General features: G+C 41.6%; 1 protein-coding gene across 1 annotated transcript in view; it reads left to right on the top strand.

Moving 5' to 3' along the window:
* Positions 1-3,034: 3,034 nt before the first annotated feature.
* Positions 3,035-23,687, top strand: part of LOC125889144 (alpha-2-macroglobulin-like) — a 29,376-nt gene continuing 8,723 nt past the window's right edge. The window contains exons 1-27 of the mRNA XM_049576882.1: positions 3,035-3,174; positions 3,329-3,509; positions 3,807-3,963; positions 5,704-5,756; positions 6,590-6,610; positions 7,503-7,668; positions 7,759-7,843; positions 7,943-8,090; positions 10,068-10,185; positions 11,939-12,048; positions 12,145-12,312; positions 12,528-12,755; positions 14,451-14,514; positions 14,628-14,773; positions 16,045-16,194; positions 17,168-17,311; positions 17,398-17,491; positions 17,615-17,795; positions 18,430-18,655; positions 19,455-19,578; positions 19,706-19,827; positions 19,909-19,960; positions 20,318-20,401; positions 20,990-21,166; positions 22,567-22,642; positions 23,008-23,164; positions 23,343-23,417. Of these exons, the coding sequence (XP_049432839.1) occupies positions 3,089-3,174; positions 3,329-3,509; positions 3,807-3,963; positions 5,704-5,756; positions 6,590-6,610; positions 7,503-7,668; positions 7,759-7,843; positions 7,943-8,090; positions 10,068-10,185; positions 11,939-12,048; positions 12,145-12,312; positions 12,528-12,755; positions 14,451-14,514; positions 14,628-14,773; positions 16,045-16,194; positions 17,168-17,311; positions 17,398-17,491; positions 17,615-17,795; positions 18,430-18,655; positions 19,455-19,578; positions 19,706-19,827; positions 19,909-19,960; positions 20,318-20,401; positions 20,990-21,166; positions 22,567-22,642; positions 23,008-23,164; positions 23,343-23,417 (3,393 nt within the window). The 5' untranslated portion in view covers positions 3,035-3,088. The remainder of the gene's footprint in view (positions 3,175-3,328; positions 3,510-3,806; positions 3,964-5,703; positions 5,757-6,589; positions 6,611-7,502; positions 7,669-7,758; positions 7,844-7,942; positions 8,091-10,067; positions 10,186-11,938; positions 12,049-12,144; positions 12,313-12,527; positions 12,756-14,450; positions 14,515-14,627; positions 14,774-16,044; positions 16,195-17,167; positions 17,312-17,397; positions 17,492-17,614; positions 17,796-18,429; positions 18,656-19,454; positions 19,579-19,705; positions 19,828-19,908; positions 19,961-20,317; positions 20,402-20,989; positions 21,167-22,566; positions 22,643-23,007; positions 23,165-23,342; positions 23,418-23,687) is intronic.

Genomic DNA, 23,687 nt, shown 5'->3' with positions numbered 1-23,687 from the left:
TCCCTCGGCATATGGGTGAGTAGATAATGGCTGAATTTTCATTTGTGTGTGTGTGTGTGTGTGTGTGTGTGTGTGTGTGTGTTTTGTTGTTGTTGAAGGGGGGAAAAAAGTCAAATCGCGGCATTGTACCAGCGTTGTGCATTTATTTTGAAAGTGACTGTATGCAAACTGTACATTTCCTGTGAAAACAGGACAACAGACAATACATGTAACAGGCTGAGCTTGATACAGAGTCCCAGAACATTACCATCCAACACACCCAGGGTACCTTGCGTGTCATAAAGTCCATGACCAAATGTTGATATGTGACGAGGTCGGAGTAAGCATGAGTGCACCCTATAAGGTTTATTTTCACATATGGAGGGAAGTCAGATTCGACCTCTGAGGACCGTGAGAGGTCAAATCCGCAATGGACAGGGCCTGAGGTGAACCCACCTGAAGGCCCTTAATGTGTCAGTTGACACTGTGCTAACGACACTAATGTTTTATGCGTACTGATCAAACAGAAGTTCAGACTCTCTCGTAAGAAGAGTGTTGCAATTAGAGTCTCTGATCTGATCAAACAAACCTTTTCTGACCCGTGGCCCAAGGTTCTCTCGTAGCAACTCTCTCGTAACTTGGCTTCTTTTCTTGCACCAAAGCCAACAACTAAACAAAGTGCATGGGGTTATGCCGGGAATGCTAACGCCCCATTGAGTGGGAGTACTGAAGAGTCACTCAGTGTTCTTTAACAGCTGATTCTGTCACCACAACACGAGACAAACAACGCCTCCCTTACCTTTATCATCATCTTTATTCTATATATGGCTTCAGTTTTGGTCTGATAGGCCTGTTACAGATGGTTTAGGTGTCACTGTCACATCATAGTTACTAGAACTGACGTGCAACCAGTACAAACATTTACATATAAATATTTTAACCTCATAGTGTCTATCCTCTGCAGCTCCAGCTGCTTTGATTCACTGCATGCACCTAAAAGCACATAATCTGAAGTGCAGTGCCTCAGAATCACAATCAGAAAACCTTTATTGTCCCTTGCAAGAAGCAATGGAAATTCATCTTTGACATGCTCAGAAATGCACATAGAATAAAAACACAAGTTAAAACACAGTTTAAATGTAGAACATCAATGAAGAATAAATACAGTGAGGACATTAAAAGATTTCATTGTGAGTTGTTGATGATGTCGATGCCGGATAAAATGAATGATTTTTTTGACTAAGTTTGTTCTTGCTTGAGGGACCCTGTATCTACGGCCTGAAGGAAGGAGTTGAAAAGAGTTGTGGAGCGGATGTGTCGTGTATGATGGTGGTGGCTTTCCGTCTGACTGCCTGAGTGTGGATGTCTGAGAGAGGACTGTGTGATGCCTGTTATGTTACTTGCATGTTTGATGATCTATGATGTGCCTCAGTTGTGTAAAGTCTTCTGTCAGTACAGATAGTTTAGTGTCATTGTTGCATCACTCTTAACAGTAAGACCCTTTCTTACTGTGTTGTAACTCCTGACCAGAATTTGAGGACTTTATCAGTCCACAAATGTTTACCTATCGGAAAAATTGTCTACTTTGGCCCTAGTAATCAGGTTAAGAACTGTTTGCATGGCGAAATCAAACAACCCACGCTGAGTAAAGGTCAATGTAGCAGAACTCATCTTACAGTAACAATGATTCGTCCAAATGATTTACGGAAACAGTTCACTACAGCCCCCTTACATACATAGCACAGTCACCATTAGAAGGAATGAGCAGGACAAAAAGATGTAAAACGAGATAAGAAGCACAACATTTAAACACAATATCATAAACTAGTACTAGAACACTCAGACTTTTGTTGAGATTAATATATTCAGGTTTGTGCAAACTGAATAAAGCAGAGAGTGGACAAAATATAGACTCCATATTATAAATGGCTTGAAAGAATTTTGATTTTTTTGTCAAACATTTAATCAGTTTTGTCCTGGATTCTGTAGGAAAATGTCATTTTCACATTTTAGTTTTTATAGTTGGAATGACAAACTTTTTTAACCGTCCCTGATTAAACTTTTAAAATCGCATTCAGCCTTAAAAACTGTATAAATCCTGTAAAAACAGACATCCCATGGACAGCTGCAGGAGGTTGTTTTTTGCATGATTCTGTTTAAACAGATATAAAATAAAAACCATATTAGCATGAGCATTCATTCTTTAGCAGCAGAAAGCTGAAGCTTCCATCGTAGCCGTCATCACATCGTTGCCTTACGTTACCTTAACTTGCGTGTGGTGCAAACGTGGTAATCCAACTTAATTACGCTGGTACTTCCCTGTAATGGTCCTCTGTACATTTATATTGATCTATAATAAAAACCAAAATAGCTAGAGCGTTGATTCTTTTTGGAGCAGAAAGCTTAGGCTTCTGTCTTCCCGTCATTACATTGCCCACTAATGATGACGTCATTGTGCACGTTACTTGTGGTGCAAAATCAGACAAAAACGTGCAGCGTCGCTAGAAGAATGAATGATAAAATCAGCACAACACCTTTTCACTCTGCATGTAAAAATGAGCATATCTCTAAATCTAAATAATGTACATAGTTCAAATAACTCATGGCATGTTAGTAAATATTTTGTTTATGTTTAAATATTTTAAAACATTTTGGATAAAAATGTTTTGTGTTTTTATTTTGTAGAATCAAATGAAAAGATGTCCATTTTTTAAAAATGTATATTTTTTAATGACTCAATTTCAATACTTTTTTATAAGTTATTATAATTACTTGACTCCCATAACCTTTTAGCTTAGGTTGTACAGATTTTGAGGATATAAAGCATTTGAATATGCTCAAAAGAAATGACATCAGAAAAAGCAAAAATACCAATGTATGCACTGGCATATCGTTTCTGTCGCAGAGTTCAAAGGATTAAACACCCTGATGTCTTTAAATGATTGACTCATAGGATACCTGGAAATCAAACAAAGGGGTTGCATCACAAGTGTGTGTGTGTGTGTGTGTGTGTGTGTGTGTGTGTGTGGGGTGCAGCGGGGGCAGGTTTCTCAATCAGAGGCTATTTAACAGTTGCTGACTCAGGGCTCAGCACACATCTCAGTCAGTCATGGGTCGTCCTGGGATTCAGATGTGGACATGGACACTTTGTGTCATCTTGAGCTGGGCGGGCCTGGGTCAAGCCGTGGCAGGACCGTAAGTTTTTCTGTAATCTTGAGCTATTAATGTTTGGTTGAATTATTTAAACATGAATGATGGGAAAAGATTTTTTACTCTGCAATCCTCAGTGTTGGAAGTTCTTCCGTATCAGATCCAGTAAGATTTTTACTGTATGTTTCTGTGGCTGCAGGCAGTACATGGTGGCCATCCCTGCAGTTCTTGAAGCCGGAGCTGAGACTAAGTTCTGTGCAAGTCTCCTGCAGCCCAACGAGACCCTGGTCATGACCATTACTCTGATGTCCCAAGAGGCAAACACGACCCTCCTCAAGCAGACGTCCAGTCAAGAATTTCATCTCTGCACTGACTTTCAGGTCAGCTCTCCAGATTTGATTCATTTACTCATCTCCACAGGGCTGAAAATATGCAACAATTTTTAAGTAGGAGAACCTTAATGGGATTTCGTAACACATACTGTAACACACACACACACACACACACACACACACACAGTGGTTCAAAGTGCAGAGTCACAAGTCCATAGTGTACATTTGTGATATTAGGTTTTTAACAAATCAAGGCCAAACAGATCAAGTTAAATATCCATTCATTATTTTTTCAGTATGAGGTCATGGTTCTCTCTGTGTCTATAAAATATCTTTCTGTCACAGGTTCCTTTAGTACAGGAACAAACGATACAGATGTTCGAGGTGGATGTACATGGCAACACATTTCACTCAAGAGAAGTCAGGAAAGTCATGATCGAAGTCCATAAACCAATGACATTCGTCCAAACAGACAAACCACTCTACCTCCCTGGACAAACAGGTAACCTTGAGCTAAGGATCTATAATGTTGTAGGGTTACACAATATGGTACAGTGGGCAAATTCCCCCTTTACAGATAAATGCAGATGTGTGTGCAGCATGGGGGGAGAAAATTTACAGCATCATCATATCTTTTAGAAGGACATTTTCAGGATTTAAAGATAAAGCACTGTGGGCCCAAATGTTTGTCTGTCACCTTTTACTAAGCTCAGCTCAGGATAACCAACATTAGCTGTAGCAGGTAGAGTGAATGTCAGCAGGCAGTTATGGGTTAAAATCACAGAAATCCAGAAACAATACATTAGTGTGGAAAAGTATCATGATGAAAAACACCAGCATATTTGAAAAGGAAAAAAATGAAGTTGACATATATCAAATTTCCACATCCCCAGAGTCATTCTGTGACTCCCAACACACAGTGTCCCTGCAGGTGGTGGGCCCACATGGAGGCGGCTCCATGTTAATTATTCAGGCTGAGCCCAACCATGCTCCATGACCCAAGGCCCCTTCCCCCTCCCCTAGGTCTGGCTCCGGACCCATACTGGGCAGGGACTCATGGTCCAAATATGCCAAGTCATCAAGGTCTTCTTGAATCGCTGGTCCATCTACGTCCCAACCCTCACCTATGGTCATGAGCTCTGGGTAGTGACTGAAAGAATGAGATCGCAGATACAGTTGCAGAAATGAGTTTCCTCTCCGTCTGGGCTCAGCCTTAGAGATAGGGTGAGGAGCTCGGACATCCGGAGGGAGCTCAGAATAGAGCCGCTGCTCCTTCGTGTTGAAAGGGGTAAGTTTAGGTAGTTCGGGCATCTGATCAGGATGCCTCCTGGGCGCCTCCTGTTAGAGGTGTTCTGGGCACATCCCACTGGTAGGAGGCCCTGGGGCAGACCCAGAACAGACTGGAGGGGTTACATATCTCATCTGGCCTGGGGACACCTTGGGGTCCCCCAGGAGGAGCTGGAAAGCGTAACTAGGGAGAAGGACGTCTGGGGTACTTACTGTACTTCTGCCCACTGCCACAGATGAAAATGGATGAAAGATGGATATATACATTTTCTGTGGTTTTCCTGCTGCACCCCTTAGACAGATAGATTGGATTTTTTGCAGTGGGGTACTTACTATAGTAAGTGTGTTACATACAGTAGATGTCAGTTGGCACGCCCCCAGTTTGGAGAAGCAGGCTGGAGTCTGACAGGAAAGCTAAGCAATGTACTGCTATGGAGGGGTCAGCCACAAAACATACTAAGCCACCTAAAAAATCAATATCAGTTCAAGTGTTCACTTTATTGAGTGTATTTTCACAGCTTTACCTTTCTGTCAGACAGCTGGTTGAGCAGGGGAGCAGTTAGCAGCTTCAGTTCCACATCTATGCTCTCGTCAAAGCCAGCAGCCTCCATTGACATTAACACTAATTTTAGCTCACTGAACACAGGAGCTGCTGGTCTACTGTCCACCATTTTAGAGACATTCAAAGCTGTGAACATATTACTAGATGCTAATTGCTAATTATGCACACTAAGCTGTAAAGTTTCCTTCTCAGGATATCGAACTCTTTTTAATTTATTGCTTTTGCAGTTTGTGCAGTTTCACAGTAGACAACAGTGGTAATAATGTAAATGTCAACAGTATATTAAAATGCTGGGCATGTTGATAATTTATCTTGTAAATTTCCTAGCTTGTCAAGATGTTGAACAGTGCTGTTTAATGAAAGTCTAACGAAATCTCTCTGTATTTTTCTCAGTGAATTTCAGAGTAGTCACACTGGACACCAAGTTCAGACCTGCCAATCAGCTGGTGAGTGTTTGAACAGTCTCTCTTTAGATCTCATTCATGAAGCACAGAATTTGTGATAGCGTTTGGTAATGGTGAAGTTATGTAATAAAGTAATCAACATAGATGTGCTCTTTAAAGGTGAAGTGTGTAAGACTTAGGGGGATTTGGTGGCATCTAGCAGAGAATTACAGATTGCAACCAGCTAAAACTTCTCCTGGTTAGAATTCCTTCAGTGTTCATTGTTCAGGAGGTTTTTACCAGGAGCTGAATTATCCACAGAGGTCTCTTCTTCTCCAGAACAAACAGACCAGGTGATTTAAACCACCAGAAACACTGAATAAAGCAGTTTCATGTTACAAACACAAAAATGTTACTCGGGCGTTGCTCACTGCAGTTGGGCTTCTTACTGCAGTGGCTGACGCAAAAACGCAAATGGCCCTCTGTGGAGCCAGTGTTTGTTTGTCTGTTCTGGGCTACTGTATAAAACATGGCAGTGCAGCATGGTGATCTCTTCAAACAAAGACCTGCTCCCTATGTAGATATAGACGGCTCATTCTAAGGTGAGGGGTACACAACGATTTTGATTTTCAGGTGATTATACACTAAAGAGAACAGACTTACTATATGATATTATACTTCTGCTAATATATCCCCCTAAATTCTACACACTGGACCTCGAGGCAGAGATATGATTCTGTTGAATCAGCTCCTGGTGAAGCTTTGAGGACAGGCATTTTTTTTATATTAATGTGTCTTACACGTTTCATATCATTACCATGAACTCATTAGGACACTGCATAATGAAAACAATACATACCAGCTTGTCTTTTAACAAATCTCTCTTCTTTTTTCAGTACAATGTCATCGAAATTGAGGTAAGACTCACAGGAAACTGTCCACACATTAACACACACCATTCACTGGAGATATATGTTTTGGCCATAACTCAAGAATTAGGCTAATTATTACTTATTAATTATGAGAATTTCACACAAATATCTAATAATGATGAAGTGATAAAATTTTATATCCAAAAGGTCAAAGGTCAACTGAACTGTGACATCATAATGTTCAGCGAAAACTCATTTCTGGCCATTATTCAACATCTTATCTCAGGAACAGAAGGGGAGACATTTGGTCAGATACTGAATTGGTGACTCTAATCTTGAAACTGTGCTGATTGTGTAGATCTTCAGTGCGTGAAACATCCATGTTTTCACTGACACGGATATAAACTGTAACTTGACTGGTGCGCAGGAGCATACAACCGCATGGCAGTAAGGCTAGTTGTTAAGGGAGTCTGGTAGGTTTGACGAAGCACTGATGGGTAACTTAAGCTGTTCGCAGCTTTCCCGTTAAAAAGGGCTGCGTTCTGTGAGATAAAAGTAGTAGAAATTAGCGTACACCTTAACAGATATTGAATTTTTAAAGGCGGGACTCTTTTAGGTGGCTAAAATGTTTTGTTACTGCATCCTTCATCAACTGTAAATTGTTTAGCTTCCATAGCGGTACTCTCTGTCTGCTTCTCTAAACTGGGCGCTTGCCAACCAACATCTGTTGTATGTAATACTTTTACCCAGTACAATGCAACTTCAAACTATCCCTTTAAGATTCTTTGTCAAACAACATTATACTCATAATGTGTAGTAAGATTTTACTCCAAACCATGTCCCAAAAAGAGAAAAAGAAACATGCTTTTCCTGTGTTCACATCAGGTTCATATTTTTGTCATAAAAAGCTGTTGTTCTTGTTAACTTTATTTAACAGGATCCCAACAACAACAGGATTGGACAGTGGTTGAATGAAACATCCGATAGTAAGATATTGCAGCTCTCTTACGCCTTAAACTCTGAGGCCCCTGAAGGAATTTTCCACGTAATTGTCACTGTTGGGTTAGAGAAGATACGTCACAGCTTTAAGGTGGAGAAATATGGTAAGCTATGTTTTTTTGTTTTTTTTTAACTTTCCATTTATTTCAGTTTGTACTGAAGCAAGAATGCCAACCATTGTATTTTGTCCCCAGTTTTGCCTAAATTTGACGTCAAAATAGAAGCACCTGGTGAAGTCAGTATTGATCAGGAAGAAATCAAAGCTGAAGTATGTGCGATGTAAGTAAAAGTTCTGTCACTCATTATTACAAGCTTAAACAATCTGAAATAGGCCCTTTTCAACAACACTGTGTTTTCTGTTTATGTCCATCTAATTAGGTATACATACGGACAACCTGTGCCTGGTGATGTCCATGTTGAGGTGTGCCGACCTCTCAGTCGCTATGGTTATAGGTCTCCCATCTCCCTTGACAATCCAGAGGGAGTGCCTGATGTAAAGGCCCCGTGCCATATCGAGATAAAGCAGGTACAGCAACATCTCTGCTGAGACAAGGTGCATATCAGGTTAGACCTCACATATCCTCCAACAGAATCTACACCCAGTGGTGTAGTGACAGCTGATGAGGTGGCTGTACTACTAGGTAGATGGGTAGGTTGCCCAAGAGGAAGTGGGCACACTCTCCTATATATTTGAGTGGCTTTTTGGTTGATAGGTGGGTATATTGTAAACGGCCAAAAGAGGTGGGTATACCCAGTATACCTGCCTATATTCTTCACTTCACCACTGTGTGCAATGCGTTTTCATCCCAACCCAGCAAAAATCGCTGCCTGCTCAGTGCCATTCACATCTACATATAACGTACTAGGTATCCTTCTGCGTTTGTTGTTGATGTTCTGCGACAGCGTGTCCATTCACGCCATTGTGTCTTTTCATAAAACACTTCCTTTTTCACAGGAAATGAACAGTTTCTACTCGTTAGATGCAAACAGTCTTCGTATTTACATTTATTTCCTTTTGCAACAAAAGCAAGTGGTTAGGTGTAGAAAAAACTTCATGGTTTGGCTCTACATTCATAGGAGAAGTGAACACCGGGCTCCCCAGTGAAAGTCAGCAGCGTTTCAAACTGACACCACTGAACTGCGTATCATACAGTCGTTACAGATGTCATCCAGCCACGTTAGGCTGGGCTATACTGCATGCATTAGCAGCACGTGTGCGTCACGGAGCCTGTTTTTTTCCCAGGGTCCTTGTTACACAGTAGAGCGGCCATACTGTCTATATTAGCAGGGCATGTGCATTAGGGAAACTTGTTTTGTCAAGTGCACATGTTTGGTTAGAGAAGCCACACTGTCTGCGTGAGCAGGGCGTGTGCGTCACCGAACATCTTTTGTTTGGTGCTCGTGTTAACAGGTCAGAGCAGCCACAGAGATTCGGAGGCTCGCTGATTTTTTTTTCTCAGTGACACGCAGTGCTCAGCAAAAATAGACAATGAAAGTACTCTTTTGATAATCATATTGACATTATACCACCTTTCACTAGTTTCACTGTCTAGATTACTCACTGACATGAAGAAATATAAATACCTCTGTTTTACTCAACCTTTCCTGTTTCTGTTTCAAAATAAAGGCGCTCTAACAACGTCTCTGTGGACAGAATCCCTTCGTTCATTGAGGCTTTTTAATGTGAAATATTTGCATGATCGTGTTGTTGACAATACAGTGGCAGGTACAGCGTTAGTGCAGCCTGATAAATGAGTGGAGTATCAGCTTTTAGTTGTGGAAATACAGTAGTGCTAAGGCAACAACACTGTGTGGACACCGCAAGTTTGCAAGCCGCAGCAGTTTGGTGAGGCTGCTGTAACATGCTTCTCACGTTATGCAGTGTACTCCAGGCCTTATTTACTGATGCTGCCCGTCCATTTATCATACTGCTGCAACAGGTGCCGTCCAGCTGACCTGAGAAAACCACGAAAGGTTCCATCCTGCTATGTTACAAACTGATCCCACCTGGCGATGTATCATACCGCCATGAAGTGGCTTTTGCTCTAGGTATCTGACACAGAAATCAGTGACAGAGCGACAATATTTGAAAACTTGTGCATGAGAACGGGCTGGATGAAACCAGTGCATTTGTCTCATTCGTAATGATCCTTCTTAGGATAACCAAAATGATTTGAAAAGTAGCTGGCACTCAGGTATTTTCACATTATCTAATATGGCCCCCATTTAAAACAGTTTGGACCCCTCTGGCCTCAACTGTACATGTGTAAATTAAAGTTGGTGAAAACAAACATATGATGCGTGTTAAATGTGTTTTCATAACTTTAGAACCGAAAAGCTGAACAAATGTACAGAGTCCAAAGTTTTGTGCCCAGTTTATAGTTTGAATGACACTTTAAAGTGAATATATTGTAGCGTAATAAGGGTTGAACATGGGAGAACTTTATTTTACATTTTCATTCTGTTTAATTTTACCTTATCTCTATTTTATTGTGTTTTCTAGACCGACAAGAAAGGCTGTGCCACTTTTACCTTCCCGATGTCAACTTTCACAACACGTGCACAGAAGGTGCTGCGAGATTCACTGAAGTTCAGCGCCAAAGTGGAAGAGGAGGGGACAGGCAAGTCTTATAACTTTTTGTATTCTATTAATATTTTTAAAAGAGTATATTAAGAGAATTACAATGTGGCGTATTGAAACAATAGCTTCTTTGAATGTGACGTCATACATTGGTGCACTGTCCAGATGGAGGGCAGGCAACTGGAGGCTGATGATGATTTGTGCTGTAATAACTTCATTAGGTTCATTTTGTCTACTCACTTAAATAGTATAGAGGTTTTCATGTTGCAGCTTGGTCAATGTACTTTCAAATCTTCATATTGCACACTAGGTGTCCTGGGTGTGTCTGTTATTGACATTCTGGGACTTCCTGTCAATTAATGCCATTTACACACAGCGTGTCTTTCCAAAATACACATCCGGTTTTACAGGAAATGTACAGTTTCTGTTCATTAGATGCTTTTTTTTTTTTCAAAATAAACACACATGGTTAGGTTCAGAAAAAAACATCATGGTTAGGCTCTATATATGGAAGGTGAACATCGGCCTCCTGTGTCCACAGCAGGGCAGGTAAAAGAAGTTTACCCATTGGAGGTGAGCTGTTTGCAGAGATGCAGTAAGAGCCTGTTGTCTGCAGCTCTTCATCACCATCAACAGCTCACTGTGGCTGTTTCTGATTTCACTTTCCTCCCTGCCGTATTATTGGACTTGTCTTAATTAAAGAAAAGCTGCTAATGACGTTTTGCTTATTCTGTAATAAACATATTTTAATTCCTCTAGAGTCTTAAGAATAAAAGTCCCCTGATATTTTGTTTTGTAAAAACTTGTAGTGTGAAGAAGAAAAATAAGGAAATGTTGAGTTTTCGAGCAGCAACTTCACACAACTTCTAATTCGGCTGATAGCAAACATGAATCAATAAAATAAAGCAGATATCTAAAGTAAAAACAGGACGCAGGAGAGAAACTAAACTCAAAAACCACAGAGATTCAGTTAGAAGCTACAGATGTACTGAAACTGAACACACAGACTTTTAAAAACACCTTTCTCTCTGGTCTCCGGCGGATAGAGGTGAGGAGAGTCTTGCAACACACATGATTTGTTTAAGGGGGAGAAGCGGGGTGGTCGGGGATTGGCTGTGGTCGGCGAGACACCACATATCGGCGCAAAAACGATATTGTGTAATTTTTTATCTTGCTTGAAAATATATTCATATATTTTTTAAAAAATCGATATACCGCCCACCCTGACTGGATCTCAAGTAAGTTGACTGAGTGCAGACAACACAACATCAATGGAAAAGCAAAGACTACATGCACTACATTTGTTCACAACAACAGAATGTTGCTGCACAGACACTTTTACTCTTGAAACACAAATACGTACAGCGTAACAGAGAGAAACAAATCCCTTAATCTTCAAAATGAAAATGGAGTATTTAAGAGTATCGATATTTTAAGATTGATCCACCCACCCCTAACGTTGAAAGGGGGTTGGCTGTAGCCCTAACAAATAGTAGTGTTAGTAGGTCTGGAGGATGAAGTAATTTGTAACAACGATAGTGTCCACATCGGGCAAATCGGTCAAGTTGTGGGAAAAATCACTTTCCTTTGTTTTGCATTGCAGTTTAAATGTTCTGACGATACCAGCTGCCTGTAGGTTCATCCAGCCCTTTAATGCCGTCACTTTCCTCTATGTCCAGTGCTTGCAGTATATGGATTTATCACTCCTGCCCTCCACCTGTATTTTGCATGTCATCATAGTCATGTGATTGCAAGCTAGCCTTAACATGGAGACTTGTTGTTCCCTCGTTCAGGTACTACACACTCACAAGGGAAGGAAATGACGATTACATATGTGGTTGGAAGGCTGTCCTTCATCGACACACCCAAGATTTTTGACGAAGGAGCGAATGTGGAAGGAAAAGTAAGTGTAATGGAGTTCAGTTCTTTGGTGTGATTCTATGCACAGTGCGTTAGGTTGTACTGAACATTCTCACTGATAAATGTTTGTTTCCAACAGGTGAAAGCAGTTCATTACAATAATACACCTATTCCTGACATGGCCGTGTACCTGTTTGAAGGTGAAAGGTGGTCAACACGTCGCATAGAGAATCTCACAACTAACAGCGATGGTATCGCCACTTTCTCATTTGATACAGCTAACCTTAAACGGGACATCAAATTACACGTGAGTAAGAAGCAACCCTACTCCTACTTATCCAACATTTGTCAGTCACAGCAAAATGCTTTCATGAAGATTCTGATGCAGTCCTGAAGCTCAAACCTAAAACATGCTGTTCACTATGTTTATATCTGAACATTTCTACTGGCTGTAAAAACTGAAGCTCTCTAATACCTCAGCCATCATGAGTTTATTTATAGTGTTTCTTTTCTACTATCTAGGTTAGCAGCACACCGACACTGAGCTACGCTGGTTATAGAACGCCGTACTATGAGAGTGGAGAACACACGGTGTCTATGACCCAACTTCCTTCTGATGATACTAAAACAGTCAGCTACCTGGAGGTGAAGAAGAGGGATAAAGCACTGCCCTGTGACGAAGAACAAGACATCTCCATCCATTACACCATAGTTGGAGAGGCTCAAGGCTCTGCGGATGTGATGTATCTGGTGAGTGGTGGGTGAACTATTTCTCGACGATGGACAGGAAGTTGTTTTTGAGATGACTGTTACGTCAGATTATTGATTGATTGATTGATTGATTGATTGATTAAAGAACCATATTTATGCCACTTAGCAAATTACCTGGTGAGACTGGAGACACCAAAACCATGGTACATTCTGCTACATGGTAATATTTTAGCATGGACTATGTTGAGTAGTAGTACGCAAAGTAGCGTTAACCCTGGTTAACTGTGTACACTATACTGCAAAAGGAAATCTAAATTAATGTGTGTTTCCTTACACTATGTATTCTCTGAATATTAAGAGGTGAGGACATTGAGATAAATACTGGACAAAATATCCACTCTGGTGCGTTTAAAGTTTAGCATCACCCTTACAGCGAATTTTTCATTTCTTGTCAAAACCCAGCCCACAAAGCAGCTCAACCACTGACATTGGACCCTGCGGTGTGTTATGTTTGTAGTAGCTAATTTAGCCCCAAAGTACAGAGGTCTTTTTTCTCCACGCTCGCAGTTTTTTTTCATGTTTAAATTTGTAGCCCCAACCAGTGTTGACCGCCCCTCCCACCCGCCCTATAGAAACTTTCCAACTCCTGATATTATGTCGTTACTGGCAACCTTTCAAACTGAGCTGTCCAGTGGTGTATCATACCATGCCGTCTGGTCAGGATATTAACTGATGCCGCCCGTCCGCACATCATACTGCCATGACACGTGCTGACCAGGGGACCGCATTAAAAACTGACACCACCTGTCAGTGTGTCTTACCGCTATAAAAGCTGGCTTTGAAGACTTCCGAATGAGAAGGGGCTGAATTATATCATTAAGTAACTTCGTAAGCACACAGTTGGTTTGCAAAACCCAGAGTTAGCAGTCCCAGTTGGTAACCAGCTTTGTGAGACCAGGGGCCGGTTGCACAAAGCACATTAGGTTAAGAATCAGTTGAACAAAATATCCTTAAGTCTTCTCCTTAAGGTTTCCTTAAGTTTAACTTGGTCTTATACTTAAGGAATTGCTTAACCTTTGTTAAACCGTTGCAGAGAGGACCTTAGCAACCAAAGTAAGGGAAAAAACACAAGGTACCTCTGACATCATCTTAATGGTAACATGTCTGATTTTATTGAGACAAATAAGGAAAATGACAGCATCCCAAAAAGAGTGTTCCACGACTAGGAGGACCTGATGGACACCCTTAATGACAAGTGATTTATTTTGCACTATAAATTTGTCTAGAGGTCAATCTATGATTTGTCTCAACATCTGGAGCTGGATCATTCAACTTTCCGAAGCTGCGCTCCTCGAGCCTCTTTACAATTAATGACTGCTCTGCAGTTTTATGCAACGGCATCTTTCCAATCGGTTATTGGCAAGGAATTTTATTTACACATGTCAACGGTGTGCCGCGTCATTCACCAGGTTTCAAACACCCTAAGTGCCTTTACGTCTTTCCTTGATTGAGGAAACCTTTTAAGAGATTCTTTGCAACATCACACTAAAGTAATTTCTTCAGCTAAGGAAAAACTGAATGTTAAGTGTCATATGAGGAGCAAAGTTACAGTGCTTTGTGCAGCCGGCCCCAGTGCTTGCTCACCAGTGTTTGCTTTGGTAAAGCCAGATACCTCAAACAGAGCCAGAGAAATATTGTTACATTACTCATTCTTCGTGTGTTCAATTTCCCCAGGTCTTGTCCAGAGGATCAATTGTCATGTTCGGAGATCAGAAGGTTGAAGTTCAGGATAAATTAGGTGAAGAACAACATTTTTTAATTACCATGGCCAAATAAGTCTGTAGTATTGATCTATGGAGTCATGTGACTGATGACTGTCTTATTAATAGTTGATCTGATCTGTTGTTTCAGTGAATGAGGGTGACATGTCCTTTAAGCTGAAAGTGTCTCCAGACATGACACCAGATGTCCAGATTGTGGCTTATGCCATCCTCCCCAGCGAGACTGTGATCGCCAACAGCGCTGATTTCTCCACTGAGAAATGCTTCGGTCACAAGGTCAGTGTGAGGAGGAGACGTGTGGCAGCGACTGTTGCTGGCACATTTACAGTTTACAGTTGTTGTGTTACAAACTATCAATGTGTAGCTTTATATCAAAACATCGTCAGACGTTCATCAAACTGGCTGCAGTTCTTCTGACATAAACAGTATTTTGTTGTCTTCCTGCACCGTGTTGTCTGTAGGTATGCTTGTTTTGTTTCCTCTTTGGCTACAAAATAAAAGTGTTCCCCAGTTTTTCTGTGTATATTTTGCAGCATGTGCTCCCAGTTTAGAAGTCCAATTAGTCATGTGTCTTTGCAGCTGCCGTACAACAAACTTTAAAGGCCTTTTTTCCTCAAAATCATGGCTTGGTGACAATCATTATGTAATGTGATGTATTTTACATGTGAGACAAACTTTTATTTAAAACATGTATGTGATTTTTAGCAATATGTTAATATGTAAAAAAAAAAAAAAAAAAGAAGAAGGAGGAAATGTTACATGTAAATGTTAATTCTTAAATTCTTAAAATTTAAAAACATATGGATGATATGGAAGTGTGCATAGTTTCATCTAAAGTACGTTGGAAAAAACATCAGAGTAGGCTCTGTGCATATTTTTCTAAACAATTCGTTTTACATTTATGGACCCATTTAGATGTAACATATTTATATGTTTTTTTTTTTTTTTTTTTTTACATATAAACATATTGTTAATAATTATGTATAACATTTTGTTTTACATGATTTTCTGTCTCAGACTTGAGGTCTGTAAAACTGCGACCAGCACCCCGTAGCCAATTATTGTCAAACGGATTATAATTCAAATGTAGAATAAGTGTAGTGTCAATTTTTGGCATCTAGACTCCGACCTTGTTATTCCCCAAAAGGAAACACCAACCTTAGCAGAACAGGGAGCTGGGATTGACAGTAATAACATGACCCCAAAACACGATACAAACAGTGCTTGGGACAGCCATTATAAAGAATTTATCAGACATCTGCTGGACTAATTACCATGTGGCCATTCCACTGGTAGGAAAATGTTGTATGGTGAAATAGCCATCTTTGAGCCGAGTGTGAGGCCATTCCCCTGCTAGGTGCTTCAGGCCACCAACATAGGGGAGTCAACTCAATGAAAAAGTCTGTGGTTTAACTAACAAGGCCTTCTGATTAAAAATCAATCTGGGAGACTTTTTCAGGTAAAACACACATCAGGTTGAAAAGATCAAAGGTTTTCATACCACTAAAGTCCAGATGCTGATGATGTGTCTTTCCTGTGTGTGTCAGGTGTCCCTGGAGTTTTCTCCATCCTCAGCTGTCCCAGGAGAGGAGACCACTCTGCACTTGACGGCCCAGCCAGACTCTCTGTGTGGTGTGAGCGCTGTCGACCAGAGCGTCCTCATCAAGGAGCCTGGGAAGACTCTGAACGCAGACAAGGTGACTGCTGGAATCAACCGGAAAAAGATGCATCGATCATTAACACTCACTCTGCATAGCATTTTGCATTATTGACCCTTTGCTAAGTCTGTTAGCTATGACATGGATCCCACAACAACCTTGCTGTGTTCATAGACTCTCATGTAATTGTTCTATGCCCAGTTCAGACCATTTTCACGAGGAGACAAGTTGAAACAGGCGACTACTTGCAATGTGCTGTTCTGCAGCATTCTGAAAACCTGCTGGTTCACACCAATGCAACTAGATGAGACGGTGTATCATCTCTATGCAACACCTCTCTGTACTTCTGTTCTGATTTTGTGGCTGAATATAATTTGTAGCTTCTTATCTGAATGAGGATAGTGATAGTGAGATACTGGCTACAGCTGCATTTATAGTAGTGATGAAAAAGCAGCAGCAGCGACCCACCTCCCGACACCGGCACAGTGAGGACGGAAGCAGAGGGCTCTGCGGGGACGGAGCACCTGCTGCAGCAAGCCAACACGCCGTCTGCAGTCATTTTGACTTGACCAGCAGACGTCACCACAAGCTGATTGGCTTTAGAAACACGTTCTAAAACCAGCTGCTGGGGATTTGACCAGCTGACTTGCAGGTGACACCATCAGCCAGTTTGAGTCGAGCTCAGACCGGACAGTCCACACCGCTGCAACTCTTCTCTGAAACATTCTAAAACAATTTCGTCTCGTTGTGAATATTTGGTCTGAACTGGACTTTAGATTTCCCTCATTTTCATGCTTTAACAGTTATATAACATATGTCACATATGGCAGGTGTATCCCTTTGTAAGAGTCTGCCTTATAGGTGAAGGCACTGCTTTTACAAACATACTTGACATCCATGTTTCAAGATAAAAGAGAACGTCTTAAATTCCAAGAGTTCCCCAACTGTCAGTTCATCACGGAGCAACAAACATAAATCAGTTTATCATTTTGTACCACACCTTTCTTTTCAGATATTTGGCTTGTTGCCCGTCAACAAAGTTTCCTATATTCCATATCAAGTTCGAGATCCTGTAGAGTGCATGCATGTGAGACCCAGAAGATACGTCCTACCATACCCTGAAAATGAGAGAGACGATGCTTTTACAGTTCTCCAGGTAAAATATAAAGAATAATACTGATATGTTTTGTTCTACATTTACTGAGTTTTTCAGTGACGCCTGTATGTTGTTGGATTATCTAGAATGTGGGGCTGAAGATGGCGACGAACTTGGTTATCCGCGTGCCTACATGTCTCAAGTACAGGGGAAGAGAATACCACCAGGGCCACCACTATGGTGACTTTTTTTTATTTTTGCTCTATCAAGTGGCACACACTGAATATTTACCAGCATAAAAACATGTCACCGTGTCATTGCTTTTCTCTGCTTCTGATGGAATATTATCTGCTTTCTTTTTAGGTTATAGTATTGAATATGATGCTGCTCCTGGAGTAGCCAGAATGAGGACACCTATGTTGATGTCAGGGTCAAGCGGTCCTGGTGTAGGAGGTAGTGGACGCTACCAAACTGAAGATACACCAATAGAGACGGTCCGCACTTTCTTCCCCGAGACCTGGATATGGGACTTGGTGGAAGTTGGGTGGGTTTTGCAATGAAGGGTTTTAATGGTCATAAAATTGGGAAACAAATTGTTTATGTGTATCTGAGTGCATTTTAGATCCAAAGACCATGCGCACCAGCAACATGTTGTCATCCCAGTTTGCCACATGTCACCGCTTTGTCTGTGGCATTTCACATCTTCATATTCTGCGCTAGGTATCCTCCTGCGTCTGCAACCAACGCCCAAACGTCAGCAAAGGCATCTTGTTAGGTTTAGAAAAAAAGCATCATGGTTTGGCTCTACATTCATACGGGAAGCAAACAGAGGGCTCCCTGGTGAAAGTCCAGGGACTGTTACACCCATCCAACCTCCATACCGTAGGGACCTCCCAGCTTCTTATATTATGTCGTTACTGGCGGCGGTATTTGACAACTTGGGGATGAGAACGGGCTGGCATTAGAGTCCATGTCTCCAACTTCCTGCTCTCTCTCCCCACACATGACTAGCATGAAGATAATTTACTGACCCTCTAGACTTTCTTATTTTTGTGTAGCCTAATGGCTCAAAAAAATCACTTTACAGTTCTTTCCTGTATAATGGTTGTGCATGTTTGTTCTTTGTCAGTATGTTTTCCAAGTTCACAGAATGTGTCTCTGTGTATCTGCTGATCCAGAGAGTCTGGAGCAAAGGATGTGTCTCTCACTGTCCCGGACACCATCACCACCTGGGAGACGGAAGCTTTCTGTCTGTCCCCTCAGGGTTTTGGCTTGGCTCCTCGTAAAGAGATCACCGTCTTCCAGCCTTTCTTCCTCGAGCTCAGTCTGCCTTACTCCATCATCCGAGGGGAGAACTTTGAACTGAAGGCAACCACATTCAACTACCTGTCCAACTGCATCATGGTAATGAATGATTTCGCATGACCTAATGCTAACACGCTCATAGTGACACTGCTAGCAAATTCATTCCCCCTTTTCCACCAAAATTTGTACGTGCACACAGGTTTTTTAAACGCTATATACCCCTTTCCTACTGCCAGTAGATCAGAGCTGTGCACATTGCTCTGCAGCAGACGAGTGTGCCTTTCTGTGTGTGTTTGGGTTTTGTTTGACATCACGCACAGGCTGCAAAACAGGTTAGTAAACAGTAGAAAGCAGCATGGAGGCCTGTGAAAACTTGTGGGTACTTCTGTTTCTTTCAAACTTGGTGCCCACTAATTTGGATCAATGTTTAAGTGCTACTTGGGTGGAGACAGACAGTATTTTGTGGTGGCACGTCATTGAATCTCGCTGGTAAAGGGGCCAAAATTAGCAAATTCACCCGGATGTTATGTTTCCATAAAAGCCGATCAGAACCGGAGCTGACGAATCACTACTGCAGAGTCATTTGATCTGTGCGTGAATGCAGATTGTAACCTTTACATTAAAAGCCAGATGAGGCGTCAGTGGCTTAGTGGATAGAGCAGGTGCCCCATGTACGAAGACTTCGTCCTTGCTGTGGCGCCCCGGGTTCAATTCCAGCCTGCAGCCCTTTGCTGCGTGTCACTCCCTCTCTCTCTCTCCCTCTTTCACGCTTTTTTTTGCAGTGGAAAAGGGGCTTTACTTTAGTGTATAATATTCGCTAGTAAGCACTAAACACAAGCACAGCTGCATTTGCCACAAGTCACCAGTTTTAAAATACACTGTTGTGTCTCTTGAACAGGTCAGTGTGACTCCCACCCCCTCCTTGGATTACAACCTTACCCCCCTCTCTGACGGGTACACGTCCTGTTTGTGCGGCGGTGAGCGCAAGACCCTCAGCTGGAACATGGCCCCATCAGTCTTAGGTGAGAGTCAAGAAATAAAATGTTACTTCCTTACTTACTTACTTATGTACTCTAACAAGTTAGCTAGGGTGGCACCACTCCTATAAATACTAAATCAGTTTACACTGTTACTGTTGATCTCTTTCAGGGGCTGTGAATGTGACAGTGACTGCTGAGGCTGTGGCATCCCACACTTCATGTGACAATGAGATTGTGAGCGTGCCAGAAAGAGGTCGCATTGACGTGGTCACGCGACCCCTCATAATAAAGGTTGGTACTTTAAAAACAGGATGACAAAGAAAACATTTATCTGTTAACCAGATGGAAACTCACATTATTTCTCTCCCTCAGGCTGAAGGAATTGAGAAGACAAAGACCTACAACTGGCTGCTCTGTCCAAGAGGTCAGTGTGGTTTACACCAGGCGTGGCCCATCAAACATGGGACAAGACGGACAGTTTAAGTTCAGAGAAGTCCAGTAGATTGCATGTCGAAAATGTAATAGAGAGATTTACCACTTTCAGGTAGTTTTGTGATGATGGTAATTGAGCAAAGTTCAGCGCAGGTGTCTCAGATCCATTTAATGTCTTTACTTAAATACATTTTATCAACCTAATGGAAGAACCTCCTGTTTTGTGGTATGATCTACTGATCGCATTGATCTTATTTTAAGTGTGACCTGATTCAATTCATGAGTCTTTCACCATCTGTTAAATCTAAACAACATCAGAGCTGAGTGTTTGTTCTCTGTCTGTACACAGGAGAGACCTTGACAGAGGAGGCAGACATTAAACTCCCTGACGACGTGATTGATGGATCTGCCCGTGCTACGATATCAGTCCTGGGTAAACTAATGAATTCATTTTTGTTCAGTGATATTCGTGTTTTGTTTTCATACAGTTGTTGTCAAACCTTTTTAAATCATCACGCCTCAGTGTTAAACTGAGATTTAAGGTGAGCAAAGAGAAAATCTCCCCCCTTCAGCAGATGAATGTGGAAACAGCCCACCAAGGTTTTTATGCCTCCACACAGGCGACAGCCATAGACAGGGGGGAGATGCATGTGAACCATCCATGTTGTCACAGACATGGATGCACACTTTTAGAGAAACTTGACTGGTTTGAAGAGGCACACAACTGTGAGTTAGTAATATTAGTTCATGTTGTATTTATTAGAACTAAAACACAGTTGGATTTGGTATACTGGAGAACATTTTAAAGCTACTTTGAGCATTTTGAATATTAACAAATTAGAATTAAAGTGAATTACTGAATGAAAATGAAAGTAGAAATAAATGCTTTTATAACATTCAGCATATTAAATTTGATTCTGGCAGGATAACAAAATATTTTTGGGTGGTGTAACAACACAACAAGATACACTTTGATTATTGTCTTTCAAGCCAGTTTAGAATTTAAAGTCTCTTTTTGCAGGTGACATTTTGGGCCGAGCCATGAAGAACCTGGATGGACTGCTGAAGATGCCGTATGGATGTGGGGAGCAGAACATGGCGCTCCTGGCCCCCAACATCTACATCCTCCAGTACCTGAGAAACACACAGCAGCTGACCCCAGCCATCAAGGAAAAGGCCACCAACTTCCTGACCAGTGGTGAGCCTCTGTTGGTTTTATATTGAAGCTATAAAACACTTCATTTACATTTAAGACCTTCAAATATGCCAAATTTTAGTATAGGCAGCATGTGTAATCACCTGACAGTGCTCGTCATTTAACCGAACGCTTCGCTAAGCCCCGTCCCTTTGCGATGGGCCAACATGCTGTCAGAGTAAGCACTGAGCCCACACTGTAACTAACTGCACTCCCTCAAGAAATATTATCATATTTTGGAAAAATGAAAGAGTGATTCCAGAGAGCAGCAGACAGAGGGGTCTACAGTCTGTGTTTGAAGGATATATCCAGGATATCAAACTGACTCAGCAGCAACAACAGGTTAAAAAGACAAAGATAGTTAGAAGCTGAAGCCGAACTATAGGCTACAGATCACAGTGTAAAAGTGAACCACCACATCACTGCTGATCGCCACACAAGACAATGACTATAAAGGGAAACTTTGCTGATATTGAACCAGCTGTGTGGGATCACAGTGTGTTCATCTGCACACACTGTGGCATCACAGTGTGTGCAGATGAACGATGTTTGGCTTTGCCCCCATGATGCTGCCAGCACCTGGACCTCTGCCGCCAGACAGGCAGGGATTTCTGGGACAGGTCAAACAATGTTCATCTGCACACACTGTGATGACACACAGCTGGTTCAATATCAGCAAAGTTTCCCTGCTTCCCTTCACTGGTTCCTGTACAGCAGGGTCGGTCTTCGTTTCACTGTTATAAAAAAAGCAAACATTTTGGTTTTGGAACAGGGAAGAAACGTATATCTTTTTCCAACCTCTCCAGGTAACGAGTATCATTAATACACGACGTGCCCCAGGCACAACATTTAGCTCCAAATAATAATCATAAATAATAATACATTTTATTTGTAACGCACTTTTCATAACGAACAAATCTCAAAGTGCTACAGAAGGCAGTGCAGATATCCACAAAACCAGTCTGAAAATAAAGGAAATTTGAAACGAAACAGCTGTGTTGTTGTCGGACCCTGGTCTGAGCCAGCCTGATGCTACGTTATGATTGGCCAGACGGCGTTTAAGGGGCAGGACTTAGCGAAGGGTCAGTCAAAGACTACAGATTAGGAGCACCCTGGTGGCCCAAGGGCGCTGACAACAGGGTCCCCGCCATAAGCCCAAGACCTCCATGGCAACCTTTGTTACATGTTATTCCCCCTTTTTTCCCTGTCATCTCTCTGCTGTCGGCTGTCCAGGAGGGGCAGATTCCCCAAAATGTTGGGTTTTTTTTATGTTAGTACATCCACACTTACGGAGACATCATAAACAAATTCACCTCACATCGTGAACTTGTCAAAACTCCTATCAAATCTGACAATGTGTGTATCGTTGATGCCATAATGAGCGTGTTTCTGTTGTTGCACAGGCTACCAGAGGCAACTGAACTACAAACATGACAGTGGTGCTTACAGCACATTTGGATCAGGACCAGGGAACACTTGGTGAGAACATTACTGATCAATCATCCACAAAGAATAATTAATAATGTACATGGTATGCAACATTCACCATGTCATACCGTAACAAATCCTTATACCTACAGAGTACATGATGAGACTGCAATTTGGAGCGCGCTGCTGCAAATATCAGCATGTTACGGAAAATGTGATGTTATGATTCATAACTCTTATAATACCACCAATGTGCTACTTCAACACTAGCATGTTCAAGTACTTCTAATGAATGCATGAATCAGCGTGTTATGTTTAGTATATTGGGGTGATTAGTGTGAGACAATACACAGATCAAGTGCGTTGTCTCGTCATATTCTGTCATTTAATGTCTAACTTTATTTTAATATCCTCAGGCTGACTGCATTTGTGGTGAGAACATTTGCCAAAGCTCAGTCTTTCATGTACATCGACCCAGCAAAAATTGAAGAGTCTGTGAACTGGTTGAAAATGAGACAACGTAAAAATGGCTGCTTCGAACGGTCAGGAAATCTGTTTAACAACAGGATGAAGGTAAGTTAACTCTGAATGAAACTGACTGATTATAACTCAAACTCAGTGTTAGACATGTTAACTGACATGTTGCTGTAGCAGTAGTTAAACGCAAGTGCACCATCAGGACTTTCATTCAGGCCCCTGGGTGCTGGAGGTAGAGTGGTGATAATGTCTGTACGATGCTTCCTCTCTACAGGGTGGTGTGTCTGATGAAGTGACTCTCAGTGCCTACATCACTGCTGCCGCCTTGGAGATGAATACGTCCACAGATGTGAGTCGTCTCTTTGCAGTAAAAATATCTTGTGCTTTTTAAACTCTAAATTGCTGGATGGACAGAATTTTTTTTTATAACTCTAAAGCCCAGTTCAGACCAAAGATTCACAGCAGGTGACGTGCTTCTGAGTTGCAGATGACACCATAAACCGGCTTGAGTCGAGCTCAGACCAACCAGTTCACACCGCTGCAACTTTTACTGCAACGTTCTAAGATGGTTTTATCTTGTCACAAATCTTTGGTCTGAACTGGGCTTTACAGAGACAAG

This window comes from Epinephelus fuscoguttatus, linkage group LG5, assembly GCF_011397635.1.
Source record: "Epinephelus fuscoguttatus linkage group LG5, E.fuscoguttatus.final_Chr_v1".
In the NCBI taxonomy this organism is placed as follows: Eukaryota; Metazoa; Chordata; class Actinopteri; order Perciformes; family Serranidae; genus Epinephelus; species Epinephelus fuscoguttatus.
Note: the sequence above shows the minus strand (reverse complement) of the source record. Positions and strands in the feature narration are given on the sequence as shown.